This window comes from Leopardus geoffroyi, chromosome C3 (genome assembly GCF_018350155.1).
Source record: "Leopardus geoffroyi isolate Oge1 chromosome C3, O.geoffroyi_Oge1_pat1.0, whole genome shotgun sequence".
In the NCBI taxonomy this organism is placed as follows: domain Eukaryota; kingdom Metazoa; phylum Chordata; class Mammalia; order Carnivora; family Felidae; genus Leopardus; species Leopardus geoffroyi.
Window position 1 is genome coordinate 120,033,637 of NC_059338.1, and position 21,473 is coordinate 120,055,109.

At 37.5% G+C, this 21,473-nt stretch overlaps 1 protein-coding gene across 3 annotated transcripts in view; it reads right to left on the reverse strand.

Annotated features, from left to right (window-relative positions):
* ATP6V0D2 (ATPase H+ transporting V0 subunit d2) overlaps positions 1-19,286 on the reverse strand; it is a 48,527-nt gene extending 29,241 nt beyond the window's left edge. For 2 of the 3 annotated variants that reach the window (XM_045454590.1, XM_045454589.1), the window contains exons 1-2: positions 18,894-19,286; positions 6,891-7,062 (exon numbers count right to left, since the gene is read on the reverse strand). In XM_045454590.1, the coding sequence (XP_045310546.1) occupies positions 6,891-7,062; positions 18,894-19,023 (302 nt within the window). In that variant the 5' untranslated portion in view covers positions 19,024-19,286. The remainder of the gene's footprint in view (positions 1-6,890; positions 7,063-18,893) is intronic. The other variant, XM_045454588.1, reaches the window with a different exon arrangement.
* Between the last annotated feature and the right edge of the window lie 2,187 nt (positions 19,287-21,473).

Sequence of the window (21,473 nt, forward strand, 5' to 3'; positions counted from 1 at the left end):
TGCACCTTTCACAATACCAACAGAATCATCTTCCTAAAATATACATCAGATCAGTCACCTCACTTTTCAGGGCAGTTTAAGCGCTGAAAAGTAAAAACAAACAAACAAAAAAGAGAAAATAACATCTTCGGAATGCTATCGAGAGTGACCTGATTTCATACCTTACCTTCTGTATTTACTAGCTAGTTACAAGATCCTTTAAGGATGCCCAGGAAATAGGCATAATAACAGAAGTGTTATTATAACACTATTATAACACTATTATAACAATAATGTTTGCCATTATTGAACAAACACTGCACACACAGTAAGAACAGATACTTTACCATTGGTTAGAGGAGAAACTAAAGCCACGTCACATTGCCTTAGGCAGAGAAGCCATAAGTGTTCAACTGGTCTTCCACATGGCTTCTCAGCAGAATATGCCCCACCTTACAAGGTGGTGACCATTTGGTGAGGGGTACAGTCAGCAGCATGTAGGAAGCATGCCAATAGTGGAACCCTTTCTGAAAAGCCTTCCTTTATTGACTTTTACTCATAGAGACTTAGGGTCAAAGCCCTTAATCTGGCCAGGCTCTTTACTCTCTTTTCCCAGCCCTTATCTAGACTCCAGCCACATCTGAGATGACTAGTTATTTCCACATACAAAATCTTCTAATGCCTCACTAGTTATTTTTTCAACTTAATGCCCCTTTAAAATTTTGTTCAAATTCTATTTTCACTGCAAAATCTTTTTTTTTTTTATTTATTTATTTATTTTTTTATTTTTGGGACAGAGAGAGACAGAGCATGAACGGGGGAGGGGCAGAGAGAGAGGGAGACACAGAATCAGAAACAGGCTCCAGGCTCTGAGCCATCAGCCCAGAGCCCGATGCGGGGCTCGAACTCACGGAACGCGAGATCGTGACCTGGCTGAAGTCGGACGCTTAACCGACTGCGCCACCCAGGGGCCCCTGCAAAATCTTTTAAAATCAAAGTTAGTTATTCCATCCTTTAGCCTCCTCCAGTTGAATGCATAAGCCTCTATTACAGCTGTTGTTTAATTCTGTCTTATTTTTTCACCATTTGTGAACACATCAGCTTGCTCCATTAGAATGTAAAAATGTAAGTGACCCAGAATTATGTTACTGATTTTGTGACTAACGAGTGATGGTGCAACCAATTCATCTGGTTGGCTGAGGACTTTCCTGGTTTTAGCAGTAAAAGATCTGCATCCTGAGAAACCGCTCGGGGCAAACCAACGTATACAGCCTCCTAATGTATAGTGCAGGGCAAAGCCTGTAAAGGATTTATAATACATCATCAGGATAGTTAAGAACTTTGAATTGCCTTTATAAAGAAATCCTTAAAGATTTCATCAGTGTGTGGTCCTTAACCTATAGTTCTTGGCTAATATGAGTCCAAGTACTTAAGACCATATTTCCTTGGTCATCCTATATTCAGAAAATTTATATCCCCTGAAGCGGAATATTTTGAATACTGAAAGATTATTTTTAAGAGATGGCTAATCTCAAAAGGGATGAGAAGTTGAAATGCTGCCAGAAAGCGTTGAGTAGGAGGGAAGAAAAATAAAACAATCCAGTCCTATATTAAATAGTCTCTTCATTAAAACGCTATGGGTTCATTCTTTTGTTTCACAAAACTGTGTATAATTATAGTATACAAAACCCCCAGATCTTCCTGCTATTAAGTATTTAAAAATATCCATTCCAGATTTTCAAAGTAAGCTTCACATATACAGTAATTATATCACACAAATGTGCCGTGCTTGGATTGTATTTATTAAAACAACTTAAATTTAGACTATCTCTATTAGGGTTGACTTAATATTTCCATAAGGATGGCCTGGACATTTCCTGATAGAATAGGAAGCAATTATCTTATGGAAGTTCATGGGTGCTAGTTAGACACCTGACTTCACAAAACATTCTAGAAGAGAAATAAGAAAAGTAGTTTTAGAACTCTCTCTCTCTCTCTCTCTTTTTTTTTTAGTACTCTTTTTCATATGTACACCTCTTGTTATGGTAACACATCTCTAGATTCTGCACAGAGCAGTTGGATGCTGCCTAGCCTGGCAACTCACATGATGCGGTGGGACGAATCATGGAATGAGATTGAGAAGACAAAGACAGATCAGAGGATGATAAGGCGATAGGGGAGTATTAGAGACTGTGGCTAATTAAAGAATGCAAGCCTCGACTAAATATATTTTTAAAAAGTACTTTAAACACTCACCTGGTCATGCAAAAATGTATCTTCAGGCATGGCACCTGGTTTTTATCCCTAACATATTGGCCAGCAAATAACCAATATTCAAGTGCTATATAAAATATAAAATCCTGAGTTGTCTAGAAGTATTTTATAGCTCTGTGTAAGGTGCTGCTAAATACGGAATTATATATTGATTCCACAAATATTCAGTGCCCATTACATACTAGGAAGTACAGATAGAGATACTAAAAGAACTAATTTAATGAATTTATAGCCAAGGGGTTCAATCCATTGAGAGTCTGACTCTGGATTTTGGCTCTGGTCATTATCTCGTGATTTGTAGGTTCGAGCCCTGCTTCAGGCTCCGCGCGGACAGCCTGCTTGGGATTCTCTCGCTCCTTCTCTCTCTGCCCTTCCCCCACTCTCTCTCTCTCTCTCTCCGTATCTCTCTCTCAAAATAAATAAATAAAAACTTAAAAAAAAAGAACTTATAGCCAAGAGAGTAGATAAATTAAAACATGTCCATTACTAACACCACTGACAATACTGATAGTACCCAAACTACCTCTCCACTTTCAGTTTGCATTAATAGTCTATGCAGGGCTTTGTGACCACCTATATTCTTATATATAGTTTTTAAACATTGTTAATGACTAGAAATACTTGGAATTTTAAGTAATTTTGTTTTAGAAACAGAGTACATTTTAACTAGATCAACATGTTTGTTGTGAAATAAACATGCTTGCTTAATTAACACTAAGGCCTTGTCCAGGTTTAAGATTCTATAATTAGGAAGCACTAAATCATGGAGTCATCACATAAGAGGAAACATTGACCAAGTGACTCAGAGTCACTCTTAGGGCTAGAGCACTTTCTAATATATTTTGAGCAAGTTTCTGTCACGTGAGGTCTGTCTCTCAACCTGGCAGCTTTCTGACTCCATTAAAATTGGACTGTCCTCTGTCATTATCATGGGTCAGATTTTCTCGATTCATCTAAAATCTGAGCAAAATACGTTCGCAAAGCCTACTGCCAACATTTATTTTAAAGTATAACTCCGCCACTTGATCTGTGACCCAGGCAAGCTACTGCACTTAAATTTTAGTTTCCTCATCCTTAAAATGGTGATGATAAGAACTAAGATTTGTCAGGTTTAAAGGAGACAATGTTTATAAAGCATTTAGCAGAGCCCTGGCATATGTAACATTCCATAAATATTGTCTAGTATTTTGACTGCCATTTCTACTTCCACACAGATAAGGCCATCTTGTCTTTGTGCCGAGGAATCTTTGATGGTGTCTCCATAACTACCCTTGCCAGACATTTTTGCAGGAGGCATCACTGCTTGGAAAAAAGCTTCTCTATCAGGCAGCCACTGAAGATTAGATATGAACCTGGACCTGATTCAGTCCAAGCCCATGCACTTTGTACTTCACCTCAACCCTTGCAAGGAGGTAAGAATCCTATGAACAAACTTGGTTTCTTCTTTTGTCTCTTTTACATTTTGATTTTCTGCTTCATATTTTTCTTATTTAAAAAATATATTTTTTTCTTAAGTAGGCTCCACACCCAATGTGGGTCTCAAACTCACGTCCCTGTGATGGAGAGTCACATGCTTTACTGACTGAGCCAGCCAGGTGCCGCTTCAGATTTTTTTTTTTTTAAGGAAGAATCTTGCAGTTAAAAGAATACTCTCTTTCAATCTTGCAGATTGAAAAATACTCTCCTCTGTGATAAAGCCCAATTTCCTTAGCCTGCCACTGAAGAGTGTGCATACTCTGTCTGGAACTTACTTTTCTAACCTCCCTTCCCCATTCTTTCCTCCCCTTTTGGCACAGCCTACTCCTGCCCAAATTGACCTGTGATTCAACATACATGCAGTGCCCTTCCCAACTACATGCTTCAACCCCAGATGTTCAACCTTCTTCCTCATCCCCAAATTCTACTCCATTTCCAGGTTCAGCAGCAATGTCAGACCCTCTGGGAAGGCTTCCGAGAACCCTTCCCAAAGAGAGTGCTTGGGCTTTGCACTGAGTCAGATCCAAGTTCACACCTAATAGTCATCTCTGACTAGCTGTGTGTTTGTGGATCCTTAAAAAAATCAGCATTTGGGGTCTTGCCTATAAATAAAATCCTAACCTACAGCAGTGATAGGAAGTCTAATTGCACAAACAAGGTGTATTGGCACTAACCACAAGTCTCAGGTATATCAGCGATTACTTCTTGCCTCAAACCATGCTCATTTCTTCTACTTGCTTATTCATAGACATGGTATAGGAACAGCTGGACAGCTATTGGGTTAAAAACAATTTGAGCTGGATCCCTCGTCTCGTGCTCTACAATAAAGTAAATTCTACATGAACCAAGGTTATTTATTTATTTATTTAATGTTTATTTATTTTTGGAAGAGAAGGAGAGACAGAGTGCAAGCAGGGGAGGAACAGAGAGAGAAGGAGACACAGAATCTGAAGCAGGCTCCAGGCTCTGAACTGTCAGCACAGAGCTGGATGTGGGGCTTGAACTCACACACTGCAAGATGATGACCTGAGCTGAAGTCAGATGCTTAACCGACTCAGCCACCCAGGCGCCCCTGAACCAAGGTTTTAAATGGAAAAAAATGAAATATCTAAAAAAAAAGAAACATCAACAACAATGAATGAATGGAATGAAAGACAGGTAAATTTACCTATGAATTTGGAGTGGAGAAAGACTTTCTAAGCAGGATACAACAATCAGAAGTCAACAAATCAAAGGATTGATGATTATAGCTAATTAAAAATCTTCAGTGTTTCTACAGGGAAGAAAGCTATACAAGTTAAAATTACTTCACCCTGAGAAAATAATTTTGCAACATATATTATGAAGTGCTAACTTTCTTAATTTATAAAGAGCCCTTACATATCAACAAAAACTGCTGGATACGCCAATAAAAACAAATGGACAAAGGATTTGGTCAGGTAGAAAACCCATATGACTAATAAATACAAAATGATCTTCAATTTTGCTAATAAACACAAATTAAAACAAAAACAGAAAATATAATTTGTAACCCATTGGATGGGCAAAAACTGAAAAGATAATATTCAATGTTGGTAATGGTGTCAGTCCACAGGTCTTCTCATGCACTGTTTTGGGAGTGCAAATTGGTGCTACTTTTGTTGCGTACAACTTAGCAAAATTTACCAAAATTAAAAAAAAAGAACATTTCTTTGATTCGCTACTTCCACTGCTAAAAATTTAGCTTAAAAATAAATTCCAGACTGACACGGTAATAAGCTAATCACAAAACTTTTTACAATGGAAAAAAAATTATTCTCTGTTAATAGATGTAAATTGGGTCATGATACATACCAAACGTGAATTTCTAGGCAGTTATTTAAAGAGAATGGTGTTGACAAGGGTATTTCTGAGAAATATTAGGTGGGAAACAAAGTGCAGAAGGAATGTGATTCATTTGCATAAATTTGAAATGTGGAAGTGGGGTGGGTTGAGTGTGTACCAATAAACATACTCAGATGTAAATATTTTTGTAGAAAATACATAAGAAATAGAGAAGTGTTTACTTTGGGGGAAAGGAACTGAGAAGGGAAGAAGGGGAGATGTGAAATAGAGGAACATTTTTATTTTATACATTTGTAAACCAGTCTAGGGCCCAGTCTAGTATTCACAATTTTGTATATTACAATGAAATTGTATACACATGATAAACAGCTCATCTATTGCGGATGTTTGTTCCCAGCTTGTCAGTTAGAAAAACTGGAGAGGCCCAAAGTTTGGAGCACTGTCTATAATTTATTAACTGGTTAATAAAAGTACAATTTATTATTGTGTGGAAATTCAGACATTTTTTTTTAGAATGAAAGGCCTTCACAATGAAAGATTGGAGCTACTGGTGATGGAAAATGATAGAAATAAAATACATACAACTATGATGGGAGCTACTTTTGCTGTTGCGAGGGGAATCAGAAAAGGGTAGATGTGGCCTTAACATCAATTTGTGATATTTCAGCTCCACCCTGACAAGTGATCCAAAAATGTCATATGTATTTACCTTCAGTGCCAGCAGCCACAATCCTTCAACATCAGCACCACTTATCATTTTTTAAAATGAAAACTGAAAACCCTGCCTTTTTTTTTTAAACTAAGCTTTACATCCAACGTGGGGCGTGAACTTATGACCCTAAGATCAGGAGTCACATGCTCTACTGGCCGAGCCAGGCAGGTGCCCCTGAAAATACTGCTTCATGTGGGGGCCACCACCATCTACATCATCATGTTTATAAATAAATCTGTTTTCTAACAGTGAATAGGTGGCTCTGTGAGCTTATCAGTTGCTAAAATTTGAATTTTTTCAAACTTACAAACGAGAAAAGGTTTTAAGCCTCATGCCAGCCTAGTTCCCCACCTATAACTGTTGAGGGTCGTTTGCACAATCACAATGGGGATTAATAGGGCTTCCTGGGGTGCCTGGGTGGCTCAGGTCATGATCTCACGGTCCGTGAGTTTGAGCCCCACGTCAGGCTCTGTGCTGACAGCTCAGAGCCTGGAGCCTGTTTCAGATTCTGTGTCTCCCTCTCTCTCTGACCCTCCCCCATTCATGCTGTCTCTCCCGTCTCAAAAATAAATAAATGTTAAAAAAAAAAATTAAAAAAAAAATAGGGCTTCCTGCTACCACTTACGTCATGTATGTAAAAAACGTGCTCAGAGGTTCCAGGGAATGATTCCGGAAATATTCAAATTCTCTGCACAGCTTTTTCCTCATCTCCGTGTCAATTTTGGAAACAGTAAGAGGATTTGTTTGATTAGCCAAGAAGTTGCCATAATCAGTGGTCTGGAGATGAATTTTCACATCTGAAATTAAATGAAACCTCAAATCAGATTAAAATTTGAATATCCATATCTAGCTTTTACAATGTTAATTGAGTTTATTGTGACTTTATGATAAATGTATATTAAATTATCTTATTAGACCTTAACATAAGGTATTTATATGATATAGCCTTGAGTGTTACTCTCTAAAGCAATACAAAATTCAATGTTAATACAGATATTCTGATACAACAGAAGAATTTCAGTTATCTAAAAAATCTAGAATTATTTAACACAGCTGAAAAGAACATTAACAACCACCTACTTCTAAGTTTACCTTAGCCGGTTGTAGTCATTTGGAAATAGCTGCTCAGAAAACTATAGAGAAGGATACTAAGACTCCATCTCAGCTTGATGGAAAAGAGAACTTTATTAGTGATGTTTACCATGGCTATGGAAGGTGGAATGGGCAGTCATCGATAATACCCTTTTATTATACATGAAGAAATTGAGTCTCATTGGGGCTAAATGGTGGAGTCAGATAGTAGTAAGGCTTGAATTAGGAGATGGATCTACTTATCTTAAAATCCAACATCATTTCCAGAAGACCATACTAGGCGTCCTGTAAATGGCCATGTGTTTGAATGCCAGGTGATTGCTGAAGCATTAAGTGGGAGAGGAGAGGTAAGAAATAAAGCCAGAGAAGTAAGCAGGGGATGTCCCAAGAAAGGCTTGAATGGCATCCTTCATCCTGAGGATAAGAGGCAGCCACGGTGGGCTATGAATTGATTGCTCTGGGAGCTGATGAGACGGTGGGTTTGCAATTAGGCACTCAAGTGATTCTTAACGTACCTGAGATTCAGAGGGCAGGCACTCTTCCTTAGTATCTGGAGTATATTATGCACTAGAAATATTCTTTACCTGACAGCAGAATTCATTTGCTCAATTACCTATTTAATTAACTTAATTTTTAAAAATTATACCCCCCCCCCTTTTTTTGCCATGTCTTATTTGGCTTTTATTCTAGCAGTTCAGATTTTTATACAATTTGACAGTTTGTATTCTCAGCACTGAGGAATATTTGCCAACAGAAGAAACACAAATGTTATTTCTTTCAAAACCATGATATTTTGCTCATGTGGCATATGTTTCTTCTAAGCAAAATAACTTCGAAACCTTTCAGCTGCCAGTGAGATCCTGAAATTCAACGTCTCAAGTGTTTCAGACCCCATAGGAATCTTGTAATATTGTGGTCAGTGGAGAGGCAAATGAAATAGAAGGAACCTTTTTTTCCCAGCATGAAAACAATCCAAGGGACACTTGCATTCAGATTCTAAGAAAATCTCAGGATCTGAACCGTTTGCTCTGAGATGATGATTGACTGCCAATAAGGTCAACAATGCATGTAGTTTTATAGTTTTCAAAATGGGTTCAACATAATTTTTTCTCTGCATTTCCCCAAGTGCTTATTTAAATAGGTTTGTGATAAAAAGGACTTTGTGATCAAATAAATTTGGAATAAACAGGCTTCTTAGCTGCAGGAACTGAAAGCATTTAACACATTAATTTGAGTGATTTTTGAAAAGAGTATGGTGCCGAACCTCCCAAGCCACTAGAAAACAATGGAACCACCCACAGAGCAGACTGGAAAATTACACTGCTTTTTTATCCAGAGAAGTAATGTGGCAAGTGACATTTCTCTTTTTTATTCAAATGAGGCAATGGAATGTTTTCCAAACTGGGATCACTACCAACTAAATCAGCTTAATAGGTCCCAAACAGCAAAGAATAAAAGGATTCGATTAGGCTGTTGTAACAAATATCAGAGTATATAACACCGAGTAGCATATACATATGTGTGCGTACAGGTTGTAGTGTAAAAATGGGTCTTCTGTGGGTTGCAGTCACTGGGTTCAGGAAATTATCTGAGGTCACTTGGCTACTGAGACAGGATAATGATCTGGGACATTATGATTATCTTCTATTAGCTTGTGAGCAGATCATTTTTAGAGAAGGGTAATTTTTTTTTTCCTGTGCAGTTTCCCATTTGGGGCTCTCTATAAAAGTGAATGCCCAGACCTTTCACACTGCAGGTAGGTTTTATTTATTTATTTATTTATTTATTCATTCATTCATTCATTCTAAAATTGTTTAATGTTTATTTCTATTTATATATTTATATCAGAGAGAGAGAGAGAGAGAGAGAGAGAGAGAGAGCAAGTGACAGAGGGGCAGAGAGAGAGGGAGACAGAATCCAGGTTCTGAGCTGTCAGCACAAAGCCCAACGCGGGGCTCCAACTCAAGCTGTGAGATCACAACCTGAGCTGAAGTCGGAGGCTTAACCAACTGAGCCACCCAGGCCACCCCCCCCCCCCCCCAGGTAGGTTTTATGCCAAGGAAGCACCTTCAAGAGGTACCTGGAAAAGGTGCTATCCTTGAACAGTCCCCTGCCTTTTCCCTGCACCCTGCTGAAGCTGAACTTACAAAAGTTATCTGACCTTTTTGAATTGTTTCTTCATCTGCAAAATGGATATAGAATTCATGCTTTTAGGTTGTTGTGGGGATTAGACAAGATGATGTAGGTGAAGAGCCAGCATATAGGAACTACTACTTAATATTATCTTTTTTCTTCTCACTTTTACCACCTATTTCAAAAATAATTTGATTCATTTCGCTAAAGACTTTGGTTTTTATTCTTAAATCAGACTATTCTCAGCCAATATATTGGCATCAGCCATCACATCTTATAATTACTCAGATTTTAATTTGTATATATCAGTATCTATAAAACCAGAACTTCTCCCTCCATTTTTGTTAATATACTTCCATTCTCCCGGTGATAAAACTTCAAATCCTCTCTGGTACTTTCTTACTCCAAATCCCCTCTATTGTTCCTTAATGTCTTCTCTGGTTTCCACTCTGCGTGCCCCTGGTTTAGAATGGCCACATGACATCAAGATTACTGTGGTGAGCTCTTAAATTGATTCTCCCAAGTTCATTTCCTCCTCATGTACTCCCTGCCTCAAATTTAATCTTTACTAATAATTATTTTGATTTTGCAATGCTCCTATATGAATCTTGGAGTCACTGAAAGTTGTAGGGAGATTAAGAATGACCTTCATAATATTTGTAGTGTTTCGCCACTGACAGAATGGTTTTAATGGACATCAACTCTCAGCCTTACCAAAATTTCCCATTTCGTAGATGAAGAAACTGAGGCTCAGAGAAATAACATGTTCATGTTTTCTATGCTTGCAAGTATTTGACTGAAGATTCAGACATGTCTCTTGTCCTCATTAGTTTTTCTAAAGCTCCATAATCAGACCTCCAAGGTCCTTCAAAATTTTTCCCAGTCTAAATTCTAGCCTTTTCTCTAAGTATTCTAGTATTGCAGCCAAACTGGTTTACTCCTCACCTATATGCTTTTATTAAATACAGGAATCTGTATTTTATTAATTTTCCCTGCTGGAGCCCAGTGCCCAACCATCTCAAAACTGCTTCCCTGCATCTCATTGGCATTTTCCTAGCCTATAGCCATGAAGATCTGTTTCACTTTTGAGTATATCTGCTATTTATAGGTTTCAACTGTTTTTGTATTTTTAAATTTTAACTGTTTTTTCTTATTTATGATATCCTTTAAGCTAGATAGTGTTTAGGGAATGAATAATATCTTATTGTATATCATTTCTCCACATCACCTAATGCAATTTTTATTGCATAGATGAACTTCAAATATTAGTAGATTTAATTTGTGATTAAAAACTTAGGACCATGGGAATTCAGGCTGGTGCAGCCACTCTGGAAAACAGTATGGAGGTTCCTCAAAAAACTAAAAATAGAACTATCCTACGACCCAGCAATTGCACTACTAGGTATTTATCCTAGGGATACAGTTATGCTGTTTCGAAAGGACACATGCACCCCCATGTTTATAGCAGCACTATCAACAATAGCCAAAGTATGGAAAGAGCCCAAATATCCATCGATGGATGAATGGATAAAAAAGAAATGGTATATATATATATATATATATATATATATATATATATATATATCTCACACAATGGAGTATTACTTGGCAATCAAACAGAATGAAATCTTGCCATTTGCAACTATGTGGATAGAACTGGAGGGTATTATGCTAAGTGAAATTAGTCAGTCAGAGAAAGAAAAATGTCATACTACTTCACTCATATGAGAACTTTAAGAGACAAAACAGATGAACATAAGGGAAGGGAAACAAAAATAATATAAAAACAGGGAGGGGCATAAAACATAAGAGACTCATAAATATGGAGACCAAACAGAGGGTTACTGGAGGCGGTGTGGGAGGGGGGATGGGCTCAATGGGTAAGGGGCGTTAAGGAATCTACTCCTGAAATCATTGTTGCACTATATGCTAACTAATTTGAATGTAAATTAAAAAAAAATTAAAAATTAAAAAACAAACAAACTCAGGACCAATATAGCCCTTCATTATACAATTCCATGTTAGCAAGGTTGAAACTCCACATTTTGATTCTTATTCACCAGAATGAATGTTTCCAAACAAACTGGTGCTCTCTGAAGAACAGAATCAGCTACATAGAACCATATACTAAATACCATTAATCATAACCATGAGATGGGAAGAATTATTTCAGGAATTCAAAAGTCTAGCAAAAGAGGGGAAACTGATTCTTGTTGTGTATACACTACAGTTCAGGGAGGTGCTTATGATTTCCCAGGAATTCTTATGATATGCAGTTTACAAAACATTTTCAGGAATTTCTGATGCTCCTGATGATTTAGGATTAGGCCAGGGAGATACCATCTAAGTATCAGATAAGAAAACACCATGCTAAAAGTTAAGCAGCTGGCTTAATATCCTAGAACCAGAAAGTGGAAGTGCTAGGACTTGAACCCAAACATGTAGATATTTCTAATGTGAATTTTCAGATTCTTACAAGGTACAAAACACAGCCTTAGGCTAGAGGAACTTGGACAGAAAATTATATAGTCTCTGTCCCTTTTTTTTTAAAAAAATGGATATTTCTTTTTTAAATTTCAGCTTTATTGAAGTACAATTGACAAATAAAACTGTAAGATATTTATTTTAGAGAGAGAGTGTGTGTAAGCGGGAGAGAGCAAATAGAGAGAGAGAGAGAGAGAGAGAGAATTATAAGAAATCTCCACACTCATGGCTCAATCCCATGACCCTGGGATCATGACCTGAGCTGAAATCAAAAATCGGAAGCTCAACTGACTGAGCCACCCAGGCGTCCCGCAAACTTTAAGGTATTTAAAATGCACATTTGATGGGGCACCTGAGTGGCTCAGTCGGTTAAGTGTCCCACTCTTGGTTTCAGCTCAGATCATGATCTCATGGTTTCGTGAGTTTCAGCCCTGTGTGGGGCTCTGCACTGGCAGCGTGGAATTCTCCCTCCCTCTCTCTCTGCCCCTCCCCCACTCACACTGTCTCTGTGTCAAAATGAATAAACTTTAAAAAACAATAAACTGTACATCTGATACACATATACATTGTGAAAGGACCCCCCCTCCCCCCACCTATTTAACTGACACCTCAGTGGCCTCACATATTGATAGGCTCTGCCCTTAAGAAGCTTAGAATATAGGAGGAGATGGATTCATTATTCAATTATGAGTTAAGCCCTTAACTGTGGTAATTCAGGGAGCTAGAAGATAGTCAGGTGCGACAAATGTCCTCCCTCAGCATGACGCATCTATGCAAGTGTCACAGAATTAGGACTGTTACAAGGCATAATAGAGTACAAAGTTAAGGCTTGTCAATTGTACTCCAATAGGGGTACAGGAGGAAAAAATTTACAGAGGAAGTAACTCAGAGTGGAGACTTTAAAGAGGAATAACTGTTCTCCAGGCAAACAGGATAGAGAATGGAATCTGTGACTGAAGGAATAGCTTCACAAAAGGTAGAAGGATTTTGAGGAAATGCTTACAAGGTAGAGATCAGCAAGACTGCTCCAGTCTTTTGAGCCAAGGGTGAAGTTTATCCTGTATGGTGAAAACCATTGAACTATTTTTGAACAGGAAAGTGAAGGTATTGGATATGCACTTTTAATACAAGGTGAAAAAAGTGCTATAATTAGAGGCACAAATAATATTTAAGGGAGCATGAAGAAAGCCTTTTGAACTAAGTCATATATATATATATATATATATATATATATATATATATATATGTTTAAAAATAGATAGTAGGTATAAATACAGGTAAAAAGTAAAAGGTCACCCATACTTGTCATCCACCACCCCGCCCACTCATTCCCAGAAACTATTCTTAGTTTCTGTTATATCCTTTCAGTTTCTTTGTATCTAGACCATCATATAGAAAAAATATTTTTTAAATTTGTCTGCCTTTTTACTAAAGAGTACTATGCCACACATAATTCTTGCCCTTGCTTTCCTCTCTTAATAGATCTTGGTGATCTTTTTGTATCAGTTCTCTTAAGAGAATGTCCTCATGCTTTTTTTTTTTAATAGCTGCAGAATATTCTGTGATGTGAATGTTACATGATTTGTTTAATTAGTTCTCTGCAGATGGACATTTGATTTGTTTCCATCTTTTGCTATTCTAAACAATGCGATATGAAATCTCAGGCCAAGTGTATATGCACTTGGAATTTTGATAGGTACTGCCCAATGGCCCCCTTAAAGATCTTTTTTTTTTCAGTATTTTTATTCACCAGAGTGGCAGCCCTTTTAGGGCAGGGACTATATCTTATTTAATTTTACTTCCTTGACTCTAGCCAGAAATCTTTAATATGTTGTTGTTAAATTAATTTTTATTGGAAAGGAATGAAGGTCATGTCCTCTAAACGGTGAGATATAATCAACTTTCCTCATTCCCTTTCAAAAAATTACTTTTCAAAAAAGGAAAAAGTTTAATTCAGAGAGCCAGTGGACACTTTTCACCAAAAATTTTAGGAAATATGAATTACTAAATTCTAGAGATCTAAAATATTAATTTTACCAACTTGTCTTTTTTGAAGAGGAAAGAATATTTGCAAAAGTCTTACTTGCAATTTAAAAAATTCTAATGAGGGACATCTGGGTGGCTCAGTTGGTTAGGTGTGCAACTTCGGCTCGGGTCATGATCTCACAGCTCGTGAGTTTGAGCTCCACATTGAGCTCTGCAGTGGGGGGTGCAGAGCCTGCTTGGGATCTCTCTCTCCCTCTCTCTCTCTGCCCCTCCCCCACTTGCGCTCTCTCAAAACAAATAAAGTTAAAAAATTAAAAAAATTAAAAATTCTGACGAAAATAGCAGTGTTGCCATGATAAGACATGGAGAAAACTTAAATTCATGTTACTAAGTTAAAGAAGCCAATCTGAAAAGGCTACTTACTGTATATCTAACTATATCACATTCTGGAAAAGGGAAAACTACAAGAGAGCAAAAAAGATTCGCAGTTGCCAGAAGTGAGATGGGGGAGAGGAATGAACAGGTGGAGCAGAGGATTCTTAGGGCAATGAAAATACTTTGTATACTATAATGATGGATACATGTCAACGTATTTGTCCAAACCCATAGAATGTATAACAACAAGAGTGAACCCTGATGCAAACTATGGACTCTCCGTGATTATGATGTGTCATTGTAGGTTCATCAATTATAACATCAATTATAACAGGCTACGGTAGGGAATGTGGACAACGGATGAAGCTGTGAGTGGATGCAGGCAGGAGGCATATGGGAAATCTTTAAAATTTCCTCTCAATTTTGCTATTAACATAAAGGCTGCTCTAAAAAAAAGTCTTGATTCTTTAAAAAGTGTTAATTCTTTAAATTTTTTAAAATGTTTATTTATTTTTGAAAGAGAGACAGAGTGTGAGACAGGGAGGGGCAGAGAGAGAAGGAGACACTGAATGTGAAGTAGGCTCTAGTCCCTGAGCTGTCAGCACAGAGACTGACATGGGGCTCGAACTCACAGACCAGGAGATCACGACCTGAGCCGAAGTCAGAAGCTTAACTGACTGAGCCACCCAGATGCCCCCCCAAAATGTTAATTCTTTAAAAGAACATTTTATGCCACTTTGACTTTATTATTTTGCTGCAAAGTCACTTTTAAAGACTTTAAAGTTTCCACGTAGTACAGCACTACCAGTGGGATAGGCCATGTGAACTAGCTTCCCCCTTCTATCTCTGGGAACGGCAGAGTCACAGAGTGTCCTAACAACTGATTCAGGTCACTGTTAGTCAGGGGCAAACCTTGGAACAGATGAGTATTTCTGGTCACACTAGCACAGTTATATATGCAGTTAAGCACAATTATGAATTCTAGGACTTTTCAAAGTTTTTCTAGACAATGTTAATTTTCTCTTCTAAATTTACCTGAAACCTTATATTCTTTCTAAGTAAGTGTAAAACAATTTGTTGATGTCAGAACACTCTTGACATCTAGAGGACTTGATAACACTAAAGGCAAATTTAATCTCTGCCAAATTAGCTCTTCTTTTACAGAAAGTGTCTGTGTCAGCACATAGTACCACAATGACAGTTTTATCCACTCTTCTTCCCCTGTATTGGTACAGTGCAGATTTTGTGCAAATGTAAACAGAAATCCTTAAGTCCTTAACATTGATCCTGATAAATGCCCTTGATTTTTTTTTCTTCAACTCTTTTTTTTTTTTAAGATTTTATTTTTAAGTGATCTCTACATCCATTGTAGGGTTCAAACTTACAACTCCAAGATCAAGAGTTACGTGCTCTACTGACTGAGCCCACCAGGCACCCTTCTCTTCAACTCTTCATCAACTCAGAAGATGGCTCGGTTTCTCTCAGTGTATTTGCAGATACAACAGCTGCATTGCTTTCCCCAAGTTATTTATTTCCCAACGTCCTATGAAATAATCAGGTAGGGCAGACCTTATTATTATCCATATCAAAAAGGAGCTGACATCAACATAGGCATAATCATTTATCTTTAACTCGTGCTCAGGAGGCACAGACATTTTAGTGGAAAAAGAGTTGTGGATATGTCTATACTCCATCCCTGACAAGAGTGTCAGATTAGACAGAGCCATTCTAAGCCTCAGCATCCTCCACTGTTAACTGCAGACATGAAATCCTTATTTAGATTTATTTTCTCAGCAGCCAGTATAACCCGTAGTTTAATGACCCACACTTGACACTCCTGGGGGTCTCCAAACAGATTGGCACACAGATTCAAACATAGTTATGAAATGAGTGGTTGAAAAAAATATATTAGGAGGAAAGAAAGATAGAAACCTGAGGTAAAAGGACAACAAAGTGTTGATGGATGTGACAGAATCTCTTAACCAAGGTGCAAGGATGGCTTTGGGTGGCCCAGGACCCCTGATATTACATGGAAAATTCTGTGTGCATTTACCTGGGTGTGTTTTTCTAAGAAGAGTCATTCTCTAGATCTTCGAAAGGGTCCGAAACCCATTTTTTCTTCCCCAATTGAAGCTGATGGTGATTTCTTTCTGAATTCTTTAGTGAGCTGGCTAAATCTGGTTTTGTATCATATTTTAGGTATTTTTTGTATTGTTTGTGTTAAAATTTGCATTTTTTAGCTTATTTAAAAGTTGGACTGGGGCATTTGGCTGGCTCAGTCAGAGGAGTGTGTGACTCTCGATCTTGGGGTCATGAATTTGGGCCCCACTTTGGGTGTAGAGATTACTTAAAATAGATAAATAATCTTAAAAAAGTAAAAGCTTGATTGAAAACTAAAAAGAATTCATTGAAGTGGCTTCTGTTAGAAACACTCATTCTGCCTTGTGTTCATTCACTTTTTCTACTTCAACTTAAGCACATTTTCTTTTTTTATTCAAGTATAGTTGACATACATTATATTAATTTCAGGTGTACAACACAGTGATTCAACAATTATCGGGGTACCTGGGTGGCTCAGTTGGTTAAGCATCTGACTCTTGATTTCGTCTCAGGTCATGATCTCACAGTTTGTGGGTTCAAGACTCGTGTTGGACTCTGCACTGACAGTGTAGAGCCAGCTTGGGATTCTGTCTCTCCCTCTCTCTCTCTGCCCCTGCTCCTGGTCTCTCTCTCTCTCAAAAATAAATAAACTTTAAAAAACAAAACAAAACAACCCAATGATATACATTACAAAATGCTCACCGCGATAAGTGTATAGTGACAGTCACTACACAAAATTATCACAATGTTTATGCAGAGTTTCTGTACATGATTAACATTCTTCAGTCACCAAACTCCTAATATGCTGAAGTGATTTATGGTTTGGGATTATATTGTAATTATACGTAGCTTACAGAATTATTTATCATCTGAAAGATTTTTCTAGCTGTCTCCATTGCTAATGAAAGGAGTAGGTTAATCTCAACTTGGGCAGCTCCGCCTCAACTCTGGCTTTAACTGGTCAGAATTACAAACAAGTGACGCAGGACCCTCAGACTCAGCAAAGTCACCTTCAGGTTTTTTGTTTTGTTTTTGCTTTCAATACCCTTCCTAGCAGTTTTGATCCTTATTGCTTTCTTGCTTTTTCTAGAAAAATCTGGAAGTTTTAAAGCACCTTATTATTGACGTGTGTTGATTTTATAAGTACATTTCAAAATGAACTAGTGTAGTTGTTTTTATAATAAAGATAATGTTTTATAGATGAAAATCTTTGGGAAAGTTTTGAAAGTATTGTAGCTTCAAGATAATTTCCAGAGAAAAGGGGAAAATGGGGAGGTATTAGTCAAAGGGTGCAAAGTTTTGGAAACACAAGATAAGTAAGTCCTAGAAATCTGTATAGCATAGAGCCTTGTAGTACACACACACACACACACACACACACACACACACACACAAATAATAACAGGCAGGAAGAAAGTTTGGGAGGTAATGGTTGATCTATGGCATAGATTGTGGTGATTTCATGGATGTATACCTACCGCTAATCTCATCAGGTTGTATACATTAAATATGTACAGTTTCTTGCATGTCAATCACACTTCAATAAAGTGCTTAAAACGAGATCATTTTCATTTACCTAGTGCTTCAGTTTCTAACACATTTCTCATCTATTATCTCATTTATTTCTCCAAACAAAGTAGGCAAAGCAGGCTTTACCATCGTATTTTACAAATAAGGACACTGAGGCTAAGGTTTTGAGCCTTAGGCCACCTACCTAGCCCCGGGAGAGGTCAAAGTCAGTACTTTTGAATCCAGGGTTAGCCTCACCACTTGCTCATCTCTTGACTTTTTTCTTAAGCTTCAGGTAAAGGTAAAAACCTGAAATAAACTCTCATACCAATTTATACTAATAAACTAGGTATAGAATAAAATTCTCTAAACCAAGTTTCTTAGCATTTTGTTGGGGGGTGGGGAGGGCATTTGTCCCTGGGCAGTTTGCTGAGTCCTTCTCCAAATATTATTTATAAATATGTAGGATGAAAATACATAAGATTACGAGTGAACAAAAGATGTTAAAATACAGTTATCAAGATGTTTTAAAATGTGTAAAACATACTTACTTACTAAGACATTAAATATCAAGATTAAAGAGTAAGTGTAATACCTAGTATAAGTGCAAAATTGTGAAAATATAAATATTTCAAAGTATCTGCAAGAATTGTATAGGGATATGAAAATATTGACTTTCTATTGGTGACAAAGCACTAACCACTGATTGTTGCCTACATTCATAATGAAAGGAAATGCTAAATTTCACTCACAGAAAATTGGAAATAAAGATGGAGTTGTTTTTTTTTTTTTCCTCCTCCAAGTTCATGGACCCCTGAAGTCTGGACCCTGGGAATAAAAACCTATTCTGGACTCTCAGGCCATGGGAACACAGTCGGTTCTTTAAGCTCCCAATGGGAGGTGTCATTCCCTTTTCCCCTTTTTACATGGTGAGAAGAGCAGCTCTTACCTTCCAGGGTCTCGCACTGGACCAGGTTGATGTAGTCCTGCTGGGTCAACAGGCTGGCCTTGCACCCTCGTACCAGGCCTTCCAGGTAGCCATGGTCCACGTTAAAGTAGAACTCGGCACCCTCCAGCATGACCAAAGAGATCAGAGCCAAGTTGGGCTGAAACAGCTCCGGATCCTGGTCAGCTTCTGAAGATTTGCTCTAGTCTGGAAAAAAATGCTCAATTATGAGTTCTCAGGAAGAAATCTGTCAGCTGATAGTCAGGGTTTTCATGACTAGTTTCTTCTGGTTTCTGTGGCTTTCAATAGCCTGCTCAGCCCTGTTTTCACAGCAACAGTGAATCAGCTGGATAACTCGAGTAAACCCTGGAAGCAAACCATGGAGAGTAGGAGACAGGGAGGGTCAGGGCTCTGCTCTATCCCTCCCAAAGGGAGGGTCCCCCTCCCAGCTGTGACACTGGAAGGACTGAAACACCTGAATGTTTGGTAAACATTCCTCCCTCCCTTGGAGCCTGTGAGCTTTCAATTGTAAATTACATTTGTCCTCAATTTCTTGAAGATTATTAATATGAAGAACGAGAGGGCTTTTTTTCTTTTTTTTTTCTTCTTTCTTTCTTTCTTTCTTTTTTGAGAGAGAGAGAGAGAGAAAGAAAGAACACAAGTGGGTAAGGGGCAGAAAGAGGAGAAGGCTTTTTTTCTCTTTTAAAAATTAAGTTTTGTAAATAGATCAGGTGTGAGCAGGCAGTTTGAAGGATCCTGAGAAGCTAATTCAGCAATGCAGTTGTTTACTGTAAAACAAATGTTTAGTAATGTCTTTGCATAGCAAAGCCTGATAGCTGTTTTCCCCCCACCCCACCTCCCCCCCTTCCCCTAGGCCCTTGTCTGGGATCCGAGCCCAGAAAACAATCCTGGAGGCAAATACACAGAGCTGTGATTCTATAATAAGCCACTACCTTTATAAAATTGGACCGTTTATAAGGTGCTCTTTATTTTCTTTTTCCCATTTAAATCTCATGATTACTAGAACATATAAATTAGGCAGATAGTATTATTACCCAAATCACAGATAAGAAACCAGATCTCAGAATCCATGAGGCATTTCAAAATGTACAGTTCATAATACAGTAAGTAGTTAATTAAGCCAGGACTTAATTATTGAGTTTCATGCTCCAAAAAGGAGTGCTTGTTCTCTCCTATACTTAGCTCAAAAATTGTGTCAAATATCCTGAACACTATTTTACATAGATAGTATTTCACTTTCATATATATATTGTGTCAAATTCTTAATTGGATTTAAAGTGCCAGAAATTTCCTGATCTCTGTCTCAGTATGTTCAAACTGGGAGAAGCTAGATAAGATTGAATCACAAGAAATTCCGCTTTAGTTATTGAAAATCAGAGAGCCAAACTTGAGTTAGCACAGTATTTAGTAAATAGAGGTTCTTTTTATCACCATCATCATTATCCAACCCTCCCCCCAATAATTCCACCATCCCCAAACTACCTGAGTACATTTTAGGTTGAACATTTGAACTTACAACTTGTGTAGATCAAAAATATATATATATATGGTTGCATATCAGTAATTTTATACAGTTCAATTCAATACAAACGTACAATTAAATAAATTATAAAACAAACTCATCATTTCCTAGACATGTTAGCATATTACTACTATTAATGCACTTGAGGTTATGTCTATTGTATATATGTGGTAGATATTCTGTATAATCGTGTGCTCCTATGCTTATCTTTTCAAGTAAAGGTTTAATAATGTCATAATTGTAGCTTGAATTTGACCGTGGTGAGAGTGTTTCTACTATGGAAATAGGCAAATGGTACAAATCAGGGCTTTATTTATTATTGTTGGTCGTTTGTCCAGACTTGAGAAAATGATGGAGAAAATGTTAACAATGCAAATTAAACTTAAAAGTATGTGGTATCTATAGCCATTACAATGTGAACTGCAAAATTTGAAGAAATAGTTTTTCATTTCTCAAAAACTATTATCCAATGTAGCGAAGATGGCACTCACGTAATGAGGAACAAGTGAAGTTCTGATGTACGGTTTTCTTGTTTCATCCTAATCTTTAATGTAAATAAAAATGTCAACCACCATTAATGTTGGAACTACATTTATTTGTCAATTGCAACCAAAGTTTGGCTACAGAGAGTAGAATTGAACAAAGATCAATAAAATCATTTTGTGAAAATCAATGGATGGCACAAAAGCAGACACATAGACCAATGGAATAGAATAGAAACCCCAGAACTAGACCCACAAACGTATGGCCAACTCATCTTTGACAAAGCAGGAAAGAACATCCAATGGAAAAAAGACAGTCTCTTTAACAAATGGTGCTGGGAGAACTGGAGAGCAACATGCAGAAGGTTGAAACTAGACCACTTTCTCACACCATTCACAAAAATAAACTCAAAATGGATAAAGGACCTGAATGTGAGACAGGAAACCATCAAAACCTTAGAGGAGAAAGCAGGAAAAGACCTCTCTGACCTCAGCCGTAGCAATCTCTTACTTGACACATCCCCAAAGGCAAGGGAATTAAAAGCAAAAGTGAATTAC